At 38.9% G+C, this 12,893-nt stretch overlaps 1 protein-coding gene across 1 annotated transcript in view; it reads right to left on the reverse strand.

Moving 5' to 3' along the window:
• PCOLCE2 (procollagen C-endopeptidase enhancer 2) overlaps positions 1-12,893 on the reverse strand; it is a 74,216-nt gene that overhangs the window by 19,767 nt on the left and 41,556 nt on the right. Inside the window, exons 3-4 of the mRNA XM_036851778.1 lie at positions 8,005-8,260; positions 1,466-1,590 (exon numbers count right to left, since the gene is read on the reverse strand). Coding sequence (XP_036707673.1) covers positions 1,466-1,590; positions 8,005-8,260 — 381 coding nt within the window. The remainder of the gene's footprint in view (positions 1-1,465; positions 1,591-8,004; positions 8,261-12,893) is intronic.

Here is a 12,893-nt window from a genome sequence, read left to right on the forward strand (position 1 = left end):
AGTAAATAAATAGGAGGGTAAAGGGGAAAGCTATGATTTTTTTAAAATTAAGTCTTTAATAGAAGAAAATGCCCATAGATTTACATAGAAATTACTTAGGACTTAACTTTCTCATATTATTTTTCTCATTTGGACAGTTTCCAGTGATTTCAGACACTACGACCATGATTAAAAACTCAGCTGGCTGAAGCCAAACATCATATAAATAAGATAAAACCCAAATTTAAATTTAAATAATCCAAGAGAAAAACAATAGAAAAAAGATGCTAAATTGTAATCTGTGAGTATAATTAAATTCAAATTATTTAATCTAACATATTTACAAATGACACAGAGAGAAAAATGATCAATACAATCTCAAGAATTACATAATGGCTTAAATGTTTGAGAAATTTAATTTTTAAATGTTATTTTAAACTATAAAATGTTTAATAGATCTATAGAATCTTTCATTATCAAATAAATGAACATATTTTTCATCTTAAAATAAAACTGAGTTTTGGGATTATGATCAAAGTGTGTGAAGTGTGTGTATGTGTGTGTGTGTACTCAAATCACTAACTTGCAGGGTATATTTACCTGAATAATTTTCCACTAAAGAAGTGAATATATGTCAAATAATATTTGTGTAAGCAATACAAAAGATCAATTTAGAAAAGTTGTTTTAACAGTATTATAATGCTCACCATACAGTGTTTTGATTAAAGTCTATAATGTTTGTAATAATAACAATTTTTTAAAAGTTATTTTCAGAATTCCACAACGTAAGCTTGGTCTATTCTCATGCTAAGTTCTACCCTGCAATTAATATCTGAAAGTGGTCCCCAAAAAGGGTAAAAATTCATATAACCACATACTAATAAACAATGGAAAACTAGACCTTCTCTGTTGATTGTTTTAGAGCAATGAGTAAAGTTATTTGTGGGGAACCTACACAAATTTTATTTTAAACAACAACCAAAAAAAAAAAAAAACCACACACCACCAGTTTTCTCATCAGACACCTTGTTCTTAGAAAAGATGATGTGGTATGCTTGCATTGGCTTTGTTAAAGTGAAGCATTCAGGCTGTTTCTGATTTGGTGACTAAGAGGGCCATTATCAGGACATAATGCTCTGTGAGCAAATGGTAACCTGAAGTGTACATGTACTTGGGGATTTGTTATGCTCCCATGGTTAGTCACTGATGCTTATAACCCCATGCTTAACAACATCTTCCACAGGGTTAAACAATCTCATGTGGAATTTGCAGACCATTTGTATTTCAAAACCTGTTTTGAAAATTACAATTCTATAATAGGAAATTAAATCCATGACTTTGCAAGTCAAATGGCACAAAGGCAATTTTAACCTGGGCCTTTGCATGAAGAAATACTGTGTCCAGGGGGTCTTCCTCACCCTGTATCTTTAACAGTTCACACTAATTCACACATGCATACTTTCTTCATGTTTTCAGGGAATCTCACCTGATTCTTTGGGGCTACAATGTGCCACACACAAGTGACTCCTGCAGGGTAATCACGGTCTGGCCAGTTGGGGGTTTTAAAAGAGCCGGAAGGTCTTTCAAGGAGTCCTCCACAATACTGATCCCCTGAAGTTATTAAAAATGAAAAAAGAAAATCCAAGTTTATGGCAATGCAACCATGGGGAAATTAGGAATTTGGAATATTGATAGTATAATAAAGACAATGGCAGATGCTTTTAAATTTTCTCTTAAAAAAATGATTAGTCTCCTCTAAACCCACCCTGCTCCCTAACACACACACACACACAATGATCTCAAGGTTACCTGACATATCATATTAGCATAAGAGAGAGAAGAAGTGAAATCAGGGCCATAGCTTCCTTCCTTTTCCCCATTTTTTTGGATGAGACAAAACATTTGGGCATGCACTCATTCAGAAATCATGCAGGCTCATTAGAACTCTCAAGGCAGGGGTATTATTTACTAATAATATTTTTGTCCATGTCCATGGACAAAATCTGAATTAGCTGTTATAGACAACTCTCATTCCTAGAAAACTTTTTATACTATACATCTTTCACCATTTTTTAAGAATAATTTTGTTTGTAAAAACAATACATGTTTATAAATTTTCAGCAATACAGAAAAGCATTAAAGAAGGTGGGAGTGATCTCTAGATTGGGCCTGTGCTGGGCAAGCTCCCTCTTGGTCTGAGAAAGTGACTCCTCCAGAAAAGCCTCCTGGACTAACAGGTGTAGGTGTCACAGGGGGGCTGCTCCGTCCCGCGCAGCTAACCATGACCCTGGACTTGCCGCCAGGCATGGGCAGTTCTGCTCTGAATGAACTCAGAACAGAACCAAGAAGGCTCTCTCCCAGGGGCCTCAGGAAGGGGTGCCACCGGGTGTTGCTGGGACCTGCTGGAGGTGCCCTCACGCCAGACAGCACAGGCCCTGTGCGTTATGACAGGGGCCGTGCTTCTTCAGCCAGTGTCTCCCTGCTGCCCTCTGTCCCCAAACCCACGGTTCCTCCCTCACCTGCACACTGAGATGGCCTTGTGTGGGGATGACACCATCCCCCTACCTTTTCCTCTATCCCTCCCACCCCAGACCCATAACCTCAGGTAGAGCTCAGACTCAGCAGTGCTGGAGGCTCTCCCTTTATGCACAAGTCTCATTATTTCACTAGGAACTTCTAGAAGTTTCACCACAGCTAAACTCAGCAGCATTTCTGATGGTTAGGATATTAAGATGGAGGTTTAGTTTCACACTTGGTCTTCAAGAGAAAATTCTGCAGTGCTAGATTCCTGCCCTGTGCCGATATTAGCCTCACTTCTCTGGGACTGAACTGGGTTTCCCAAATACGCCTAGACTCCTAGTAAAGCTGTTTCTTCATTGGTGGGGGAAAAAAAAATTAAAATTAAATTCGGGGTAAGATTACCTCAAATCCCACTAACCACAATGAACATGTGACAAACATCGTTTCAGACCAATCTCTATGCGTGTGTATTGGGTTGGCCAAAAAGTTCGTTTGGGTTTTTCCTGTTAAGATCTTACGGAAAAACCCGAATGAACTTTTTGGTCAACCCAACACAAAAAGGTTCACAGAAATAATTTTAGAAGGACATTTTAATACAAGTTTTACATTTAATTTTACTTGGACTTAACTAACATAGAAACACTGAAAGGAATTAATATACTTTAATAAAAATATTTCTGTGACACAGAAGCTAATCATTCTCAAAAGAAGTCTCTAAATTTAAGACAATATGTTATAAAAATTGAGCCTGGAGTAATTTCTGTAACTTTTAAAAATATATATGTATTTATTTATTTTTGGCTGCGTTGGGTCTTCGTTGCTGCGCGTGGGCTTTCTCTAGTTGCGGTGAGCGGGGGCTACTCTTCGTTGCGGTGCACAGGCTTCTCATTGCGGTGGCTTCTCGTTGTGGAGCACGGGCTCTAGGCATGAGGGCTTCAGTAGTTGTGGCACGTGGGCTTAGTAGTTGTGGCTCACGGGCTTTAGAGCTCAGGCTCAGTAGTTGTGGCGCACAGGCTTAGTTGCTCCGCGGCATGTGGGATCTTCCCGGACCAGGACTTGAACCCGTGTTCCCTGCATTGGCAGGCGGATTCTTAACCACTGCGCCACCAGGGAAGTCCATCTGTAACTTTTAATTCATGGAAAATTTCAAGCATATACAAAGTAAACAGAACAATATAATGAATCTCTATGTACTCATCATCCAATTTCAACAATTATCATCATTTTACTATTCTATCAATATCACTACCCAATGCTCACCACCTGCATTATTATTATTATTACTATTATTTTACAGGTTTGGGAGAGGTAAATTCAATACTCTGAAATGCACAAGTCTTAGCTGTAAAAATTTGAAAAATGTATCTGCCCGTGTGAGCCACACTCCTATGATGATAATAGAATCATTTCCCACAAAATTCCTGTATCCCTTGTCAGTCAATCTGCTGGCTCCTCACACCATTTTTCTAAAAACTTTCACCTTAGATTAGTTTAATTCTAGAGCTTCATATACATGGAATTATACGGTGTGTCCTCTTCTGTGTCTGACTTCTCTTGCTTAGTACAATTTCTGAGATACATTCATGTTGCTGTGTGTATTAGTAGTTTGTTCCCTGACATTGCTAAGTAGTATTCTGGGGTGTGGAAACCAGAGTTTGTTCACCTATTCTCCTGCTGATATTCATTTGGCTTGCTTCCAGTCTGGGCTTCTGTGAATAACGCTGCTATGAACATTTTTGTATAAATCTCTTTAGGGACATGTATTTTCATTTCTCTTGTATAAATATCCAGGAATGCAATTGCTGGGCCAAGAGTAGATGTAGATGTTTAACTTCATAAGAAACTACCAAAATTTTTTCCCCAAGCAGTTGTAGCATTTTTTACCTCTCAAGGGATGAGCACTTTGGTTGTATCACATCCTTGCCAGCATTTAGTGCCATCAGTTTTTTTAGCCAACCCGGTTGGTATGTAATGGTATCTCACTGTGGTTTTAATTTGCATTTCCCTGTTAACTAAGGACACTGAACAGTTTTTCATGTACTTATGAGTCATTCATATACCTTCTTCCGGAAAGTATCTGTTCAAGTATTTGCCCATTTTTATATTTATGGGGATCTTTATCTTTGTACTGTTGAGTTCTTTATATATTTTGAATAAAAATCCTTTATGAGGCCATTTTGCAAATATTTTCTCCTATTCTGTAGGTTGCCTATCCATCTTTGTAACATTGCCTTTTATAAGCATTAGTTTTGATTTTAATGAAGTTTGCATGGTACATATTTTCCCATCCTTTTATGTTGAACCTATTTTGTCTTTGTATTTCAAGTGCTTTCTTTTAGACAATTATGGTTGGGCTCTGCTTTTTAACCCATTCTAATAATTACTGTCTTCTAATTAGAGTATTTAATCCTCTACCTTTAATGTATTTATTGACATGTTTGGATTGAGTGTGCCAATTACTATTTTGTTCTATTTGTCACACCTTTCTCTTGTTCCATCTGTTCTTCCTTTCCTGCCTTCTTTGGGCTGTTCAATAATTCTGGTATTCTATTTTAATCTTTTGCCTTTTAGCTAAAATATGTGTGTTTTTAATGGGTTCTCCAAGGACAGCTTATTTAGAGTTAACAGTGTATTTCTTCAGGTACTGTATATTTCCATTTGCTCCTCCATCCTTTGTTCTATTGTTGTCATATATATTATGTCATACAGTACGCTTGCCACAATAGAATGGTAAAGTTTTTTGTTTTGTTTTGAACGACACATGTAAAGAAATTAGAGAATAAAATAAAATATAGCCTTCTATATTTACCATTTCCAGTGGCCTTCAATCCTTCCATTACCTTTGGGTTACCCTGTGGGGCCACTTCCCTTCAACTTGAGAAACTTCCTTAAATATTTCTTGTGATGCAGGTGTTTATCTGAAAATGTCTTTATTTCATTTCCATTTTTTTTTTTTACCATTACTATTATTCCATTTTTTTAAACATCTTTATTGGAGTATAATTACTTTACAATGGTGCGTTAGTTTCTGCTTTATAACAAAGTGAATCAGCTATACATATACATATATCCCCATATCTCCTCCCTCTTGCGTCTCCCTCCCACCCTCCCTATCCCACCCCTCTAGGTGGTCACAAAGCACAGAGCTGATCTCCCTGTGCTATGCGGCTGCTTCCCACTAGCTATCTATTTTACATTTGGTAGTGTATATATGTCCGTGCCACTCTCTCACTTCGTCCCAGCTTACCCTTCTCCCTCCCCGTGTCCTCAAGTCCATTCTCTACGTCTGCGTCTTTATACCTATCCTGCCCCTAGGTTCTTCAGAACCATGTTTTTTTTTTTTTTTAGATTCCACATAAATGTGTTAGCATACAGTATTTGTTTTTCTCTTTCTGACTTACTTTCATTTTTGAAGACTAGCTGTAGAATTCTGGATTGATACTTTTATTCCAGCACTTTAAAAATGCTGTTCCACTGCCTTCTGGCCTCCATTGTTTCTGATTAAAAGAAAGCCATCCTTTATACCATTGTTCTTCTGTACGTAATTTGGGTTTTATCTAATTGATTTTAAGATTTTCTCTTTATCTTTCGATTTCTATAATTTAATTATGATGTGCCTAGGTGTGGCTTCATTTTTATTTATCTTAATTTGGATTTGTTGATCTTCTTGGCTCTATAAATTGATGTTCTTCACTAAATTTGGGTGGCCTCAAGCCATCATTTCTTGAGATACTTTTTCTGCATTATTATCACTCTCTTTTTCTTTTGGGACACAAATTACACATGTGTTAGACCACTTGACATTGTCTCACTGGTCTCCAAGGCTCTCTTTCTTTCATCTTTTTCCTCCTGGTTCTTCAGCTTGGATCATTTCTATTCAAATCCACTGCCTTTTTCTTCTACCACCTCCAATCTGCTTGTAAGCCCATCAGGTAAATTAAAAAATTACATATTCTGTATCTTTCAGCTCTAGTATTACCATTTTCTTTTTTTATATAGTTTCTTTTCTGAGATTCTCAATCTGTTTATTTTTTACACATTTATTTTTTACACATATATGTCCCGTTAAATCCTTAAACATTTATAATAGCTGCTTTAAAGTGCTTGTCTGCTAACTGTAACTTCTGGGTTATTCTGGGGTCAGTTTTTCTTGACTGCTTTTTTTCTTGAATATGGACACACTTTTCTGGTTTCATCACATGATTGGATACTGGACATTATGAATGATACATTATAAAGTCTCTGGATTCTGTTGTGTTCCTATAAAAAGTGACTTTTGTTCTAGCAGGCATTCAACTTAGCTAGACCCAAGCTCAAAGTCTGTTGCCCTGGCAGTGGGCGGCAGTTGTAATCTCTGTTTTTTTCATCCTCCAGATGATGCTTTTGTGCCAGGCCAACTGAGTTCTCCCTCACATATGCAGAGTTTAGCCATTAGCCAAAGATTTAGCTGGATTATACCTAAATTTTTTGTGCCTCAATTCTTCTTTGGGATTTCCTCCCAAAGGGCCTGGCTGCTCTCTCAAACCAGCGATGTTGCACTATAGCCCAAGGCAAGAAAAGATTAGGAGTGCCTGCAGGCGGAAGGCTGTAAGTTTAACAGATCTTGACCACTGTGGTTGTCTTCCAAGGGTAGAGGTTTCTACCCTTGGGAGCGCACATGTACTGACACGAAATGATCCCAACTCGTACTATGAAGTGTAAAGAAGAAGTTGTGAAACAATATGAATGTATGATACCACTTATATATTTTAAAAGCTATTGCAACAGTTCATACATATAAGTAAGTGCACATAGATGGTATGGGAACTACCAGCCACGGCTATTTCTAAGAGGGGACTACAATGGGGTGAAATGTTTCTATAGCTGCATGTGTATATCTGTATGCAGGCTTCACATTTTTACTCCATGAATTTCTACATTTGAATTTTTATAAGAATATATATGGGCTTTAAAAAAGACTGATTTTTTAAATGGTTTATCTCAGAATATTGAATATAGTTCCCTGTGCTATACAGTAGGACCTTGTTGTTTATCCATTCTGTATGTAATAGTTTGCATCTGCTAATCCCAAACTCCCTGTCCATCCCTCCCCCACCCTCCCGCCCCCTTGGCAAGACTGATTTTTTTTTTAAGATTTTTTTTTTGATGTAGACCATTTTTAAAGTCTTTATTAAATTTGTTACAACACTGCATCTGTTTTATGTTTTGGTTTTTTGGCCGCAAGGCATGTGGGATCTTAGCTCCCTGACCAGGGATCGAACCTGCACTGCCTGCATTGGAAGGCCAAGTCTTAACCACGAGACCACCAAGGAAGTCCCAAGACTGATTTTTTAACGGTCTCTTGATGGTTTGGTGGTATTTACTAGCTCTCTGTTTGAGCAGAATTGCTCTTAAACTTTAGATTAAATGAGTAAATCCATATAAAGTGCCTAGAACAGTGCCTGACACACAGGAGGCATTCAGCAACCGTGAGCCCTTATTATTGCTGTTATGTGGAAACGATACCTCTTTCATTTGGTTCAGCGGCAGAGAACATGGCCATGAAGCCATTCCCAGCTGTGTTGGCATCGGAAATCATCTGCACCATCATCTTGTTGCTGCTGGACACAAGAGCTCCGGGCCGGAACGTGCCGCAGAAGCGCCCGATGCGCTGGCCATTGGAGTGGCCGTTGTACACGTCCACAAAGTCATAGCGACACAGGTTGTCACTCTCCAGGTCTATGAATCGGAAATTAAGAACTACTACTTTTCCCTCGGGGACCTGCCAAGAAAAGGGCCAAGTGGAAAACCGTGTCATGAAAACATCTGAAATCTTCACATCTAGCCAATTACTAAAATGAGCAGATAAAAGTTTAATACCCAAAATGATGCTTTTTCTTCCCTCAACTCTGAACTAGGCCAGAAAAGATTTTCTACCATAATGCATTCCTAGTAAAAGATTAGCATTTGTTCTCTTTTGACAAATTCCACAGTTCTCTAGGGTACAGGAGCTTATTCCTAGGGAGTTTGTCTCAACAAAGCTGCAAAATATTGGATCAGTCTTATTAATTGATAAGTCACTGCTGACAAAGAATACCAGTCCTGATTGGACCTTAGCACACATTTGCATATTTTAAAGCACCATGGCACTCAGAGATAGTGCTTGGCAAAGCAACATTTGAAATGCCATTTTTCACAAATAATACAATAGGACGATCTCAATATACAGAATGTTTCTATGAAGTTCAAACTGAAGGGGTGATTTGGCAATTGTGCAGTTAATTTACAGATAATCCACTTTGGGTCCTGAAGAATCCCGATCAACTATCTACACTGATTATATTAATTGAGTAATTGTTGAATCATCTCTTTTCAAAGTCGCTGAGTTTTTACTTGTTTTCCAGGTGAAAATTTTGTATAACAGGAAGCCTTGAAACACAATACACTGATGAAAAAGATGTGTTTTCACTTCCTCATAAGACTTTCTTCACCATAATCTCCTCCTCCCTCCTTGTTCCCTGAATAGGTAGAGAAAATAGGCTACAAAAGCATTTGTCAGGATTCTTACAAAAGCCCCATTTATTTCCCAGTTCACACTATTTTAATTTCTTCATCCAAGCTGTTTAAAGTCTTGATCAGCTTTGTTTCATACTCAATAGAATAAGAATTTCATTCTGTAAAAGCATACAGATGACAAAGGTCAGTGATTAAAGAAAAAAAAAAACACAAGCAACACTGATTGCTTCATCTTAGTTAACTATCTCAGACTCAAAGATCAACAGATGCTTTCACATAACTATGGCTTCCCCATGCTGGTAAATGCCATGAATTTTTTTTTCCTATAATAAGAAGTGTTTCAGTGTTATTTGCCTTTTTTGTCAAACACATACACACCCAATGTAGAAGCTGTAACAGAGTAGTCACAAGAAGAGGGATATTTTGGCTTTGACATGGTTGCATTCTAATTGCTCGAAGCTTATCTTAAGTGTGACTATCAGAAGCTCTAAAGCCACAGTCTAAGAAGCTGATAGCAAAAAATGCAATTAAATTTTTAAGCATGCTCACAGTGATAGCTGTTGTAGAATGCCTTGGTTTTATGTTCTGCTTTGTTGCATACAGTCTCTATTTATCCCATGATCAGAAAATGATCAAAATGTGATGCCACGTTTGTAACCCTGAGTATAAGCAAGCTTTCTATGAAATCACTGAAACATTCCCAGCCAGGAAAAACATTTTGAACTGAATTAGTTAGGACTGTCCTTGTATGAATAATGACTATTTTTATAAATGTATCGATAAACTCTATGGAGGGCAATTCAAAGCTATGAGACTCATCCACCCACAGAGTGAGTGTAGATGAAAAAGGGAAGAGGTCTCAGGATGGAGCCCTGGAGCATTCCAATGTCACTGGGTCTCCAAGATGAGGTCAAACCACCACAGAGGCTGAGTCAGTTAAGTAGGAGGCAACCAGAAGGATGTGGTGCTCAGAACCCTGATGAGGAGAGTGGGTCAAGGAGGAAAGACTGACTGGCTGAGTCAAGTGCTGCTGATGAGTCAGGAAGATGAGGACTGAGAAATGACCACTGGGGTTAGCAACCAGAGGTCACCGGTGACTCTGACACGGCTGTTTTGGTGCAGCAGTAGGGACAAAGCCTGCTAAGAGAAGGATCGAGAGAAAATGGAGTGAGAGGAATTAGTGATAATGAATGTAGACAAGCTTTTCAAGGAATTTAGCTGGAAAGATGAACAGAGTAATAGGAGGGTATCTGTAGCTGGAAGGGGATATGAGGACCAGACAGGATTCTTAAATGGGCTGTATTAAGGCATGTTTGCAGGCCAGTGGGAATAATTCTGTAGAGAGGGCAAAACTGAAGTAAAAGAGAGGGAGGATTGCTGGAGAATTGTCGTTGAGCAGGCCAGGGGAGATTTGATCTGAGACAGCGATGGAGGGGGCAGCCTGAGATAGCAGCACGGATGGTCGGCCCAGTGAGAGGAAGGAAGGCAGATGCAGGTAGGTTAGTACACAAGGTTGTGATGGCATGTGAAACTTTTCTTCTGATTGCTTTGCTTTTCTCAGTGAAATAGGAAACAAGGTCATCAGCAGCAAGAGTGGATGTGAGAGGAGCTACTGGGAGTTTGAGAAAAGAAGAGTAGGTGTGTAAATGGATGAGGGAAATGTAGTAGGGCTGCCGTGAGTGCTGAGGGTCCACTTGAAGCAAATGAATTAAAAGTGAGGCCTTTCTACTGTATGACCCAGCAATTCCACTCCTGGGTATATATCCAAAAAAACTAAACACTAATTCAAAGATACATGCACCCCAATGTTCTTAACAGCATTATTTACAATTGCCAAGATATGGAAGCAACCTAAGTGTCCATCAACAGATGAATGGATAAAGAAGATGTGGTATATATAAATACAGTGGAATACTACTCAGCCATGAAAAAGAATGAAATGTTGCCATTTGCAACAACACGGATGGACTTGGAGGGTATTAGGCAAAGTGAAGTAAGTCAGACAGAGAAAGACAAATACTGTATGATACCACTTACATGCGGAATCTAAAAAATACAACAAAGTAGTGAATAAAATGAAACAGGCTCACAGATATAGAGAGTACACCACAGTGGAGAGAGGGCAGGGAGGAAGGGCAAGATAGGGGTAGGGGAGTAAGAGGTACAAACTATTATGTGCAAAATAAACAAGCCACAAGGATAGAGTGTACAACACAGGTAATATAGCTAATAATTTATAATAACTATAAATGGAGTGTAACCTTTAAAAATTGTGAATCACTATGTTGTACTCCTATAACATATAATCTTGTACATCAACTATACTTCATTAGAAAGGAAAAAAAAGTGAGTCCTCTCTTCATGGTTGCGTTCTTTTTCTCCCCAGCCACGTTCAGCTCCCTGCGTGGAGGTGCAGAGCGGCTGGAGCTGGATTTAAGCAGTGCTGGGTGGGGAGGTTGGGAGGTGGAGGGGTGTTTGCCAAGTGAGGACTATGGTGGGGGAGAGGACGTAGGCAGGAGAATGACCATAATGGTGGACCATGGAATCCAAGTTGGGTTATAAGCATAGAAATCAGGACTCAGTAGGGTGAGGGCAGTAACAACCTAGGTCATGGTAGAGGCAAGGACAACGACAATGGAAGTGGGTGGCTGAGGAGCGATGGAGGACAGGAGGCTAAAGACCCAAAGGGATCATCCACGTAGATACTGAAATTCCTGCGAATGATGACAAGGAAGGTGCTGAAGACAGTGACCATGAGCCAGGGGCTAAAGTTTACAAGAAAGGAGGGAGACTGTCCTGGAGTCTTTGGATGACTGCAACAAGGAGGGACATGGGCATCACAGTCTTGTTTCATTGGTAATTTCTCAGTTCTCTGACACTGAGAAAATTGGGTGACTGTGGTCAGGCTGTTGAAATGGAATCCAAGCCTTGGATACTCATTCTCAATGGGATAAATCTTTCCTTCTCCAACATTCTTTATTTGGTCTCGATGCAATGAAAAGTGGAAATTTCTCTGAGAATGAGACACAAATATATCAGCAGCAGAAAATGGGTTACATCGTATAACTTTGAACACAAAACCCAACAACCCTGACAAAAACTCTTTGGAAGGAAGGTTTCAGGGGGAGATCTGTACCCATTGTGGGTCTATTGGAACCACAGACGAATGCCATCTCACACTGAAGGCCAAAGAGAAATTCTACTGCAAGTGAGTTGCACACTGCATCAAACCCTTTCGCTGTAACACAAAAGCTGTTCTTCATATTTATATAAGGAACCAAGATTGTCTGATGCTCTGTGAGGTGAACTTTGCTAAGAGTTCCTGGATTCTCATTCTAAAGGACTTTGGAAAGCATATTCTCTGAAGATGACCTTCCACTTGAAGAATCTACGGTCTGTACCCTTGATTTTTCTTTGTTAGGGATATAAAAAAATATAGAAAGAAACAGAGTAATATAACACACACCTGGGTACCAACCAGCCAGAATTGATTATTGTTAACATTCTGTCAACACATTTTTTAAAGTCTCCTTTAAAAAGTAAATACATAATTTCAGATAAAGTGAGTTTTCCTTTGTCCTCATTCATAGCCTCATTCTCCCTCCTTTCTCAGAAGCAACCACTGTCACAAATTTAGTGAGTTTTCTTCTGTGCCATGCAAAATACTTTTATATACATGTATATGTATCCATGCAAAATACATAGTTATGTTTTTGTGTCCGTTTTCCCTAAAAGAGGGAGCTCTAGAAGGTAAGGATACCCCCTGCCTTGTTCACTGTTGCATCCCCATCTTCTGGACAGCACGTGGCCCCAAGTAGAGGTGCACCATAAAGATTTATTAAATGAATGAATCCATTAAAAGCTAGATGGACACCGGCTTCTTTGCACAAATCCTGGAC

Source organism: Balaenoptera musculus, chromosome 4, assembly GCF_009873245.2.
Source record: "Balaenoptera musculus isolate JJ_BM4_2016_0621 chromosome 4, mBalMus1.pri.v3, whole genome shotgun sequence".
Taxonomy (NCBI): Eukaryota; Metazoa; Chordata; class Mammalia; order Artiodactyla; family Balaenopteridae; genus Balaenoptera; species Balaenoptera musculus.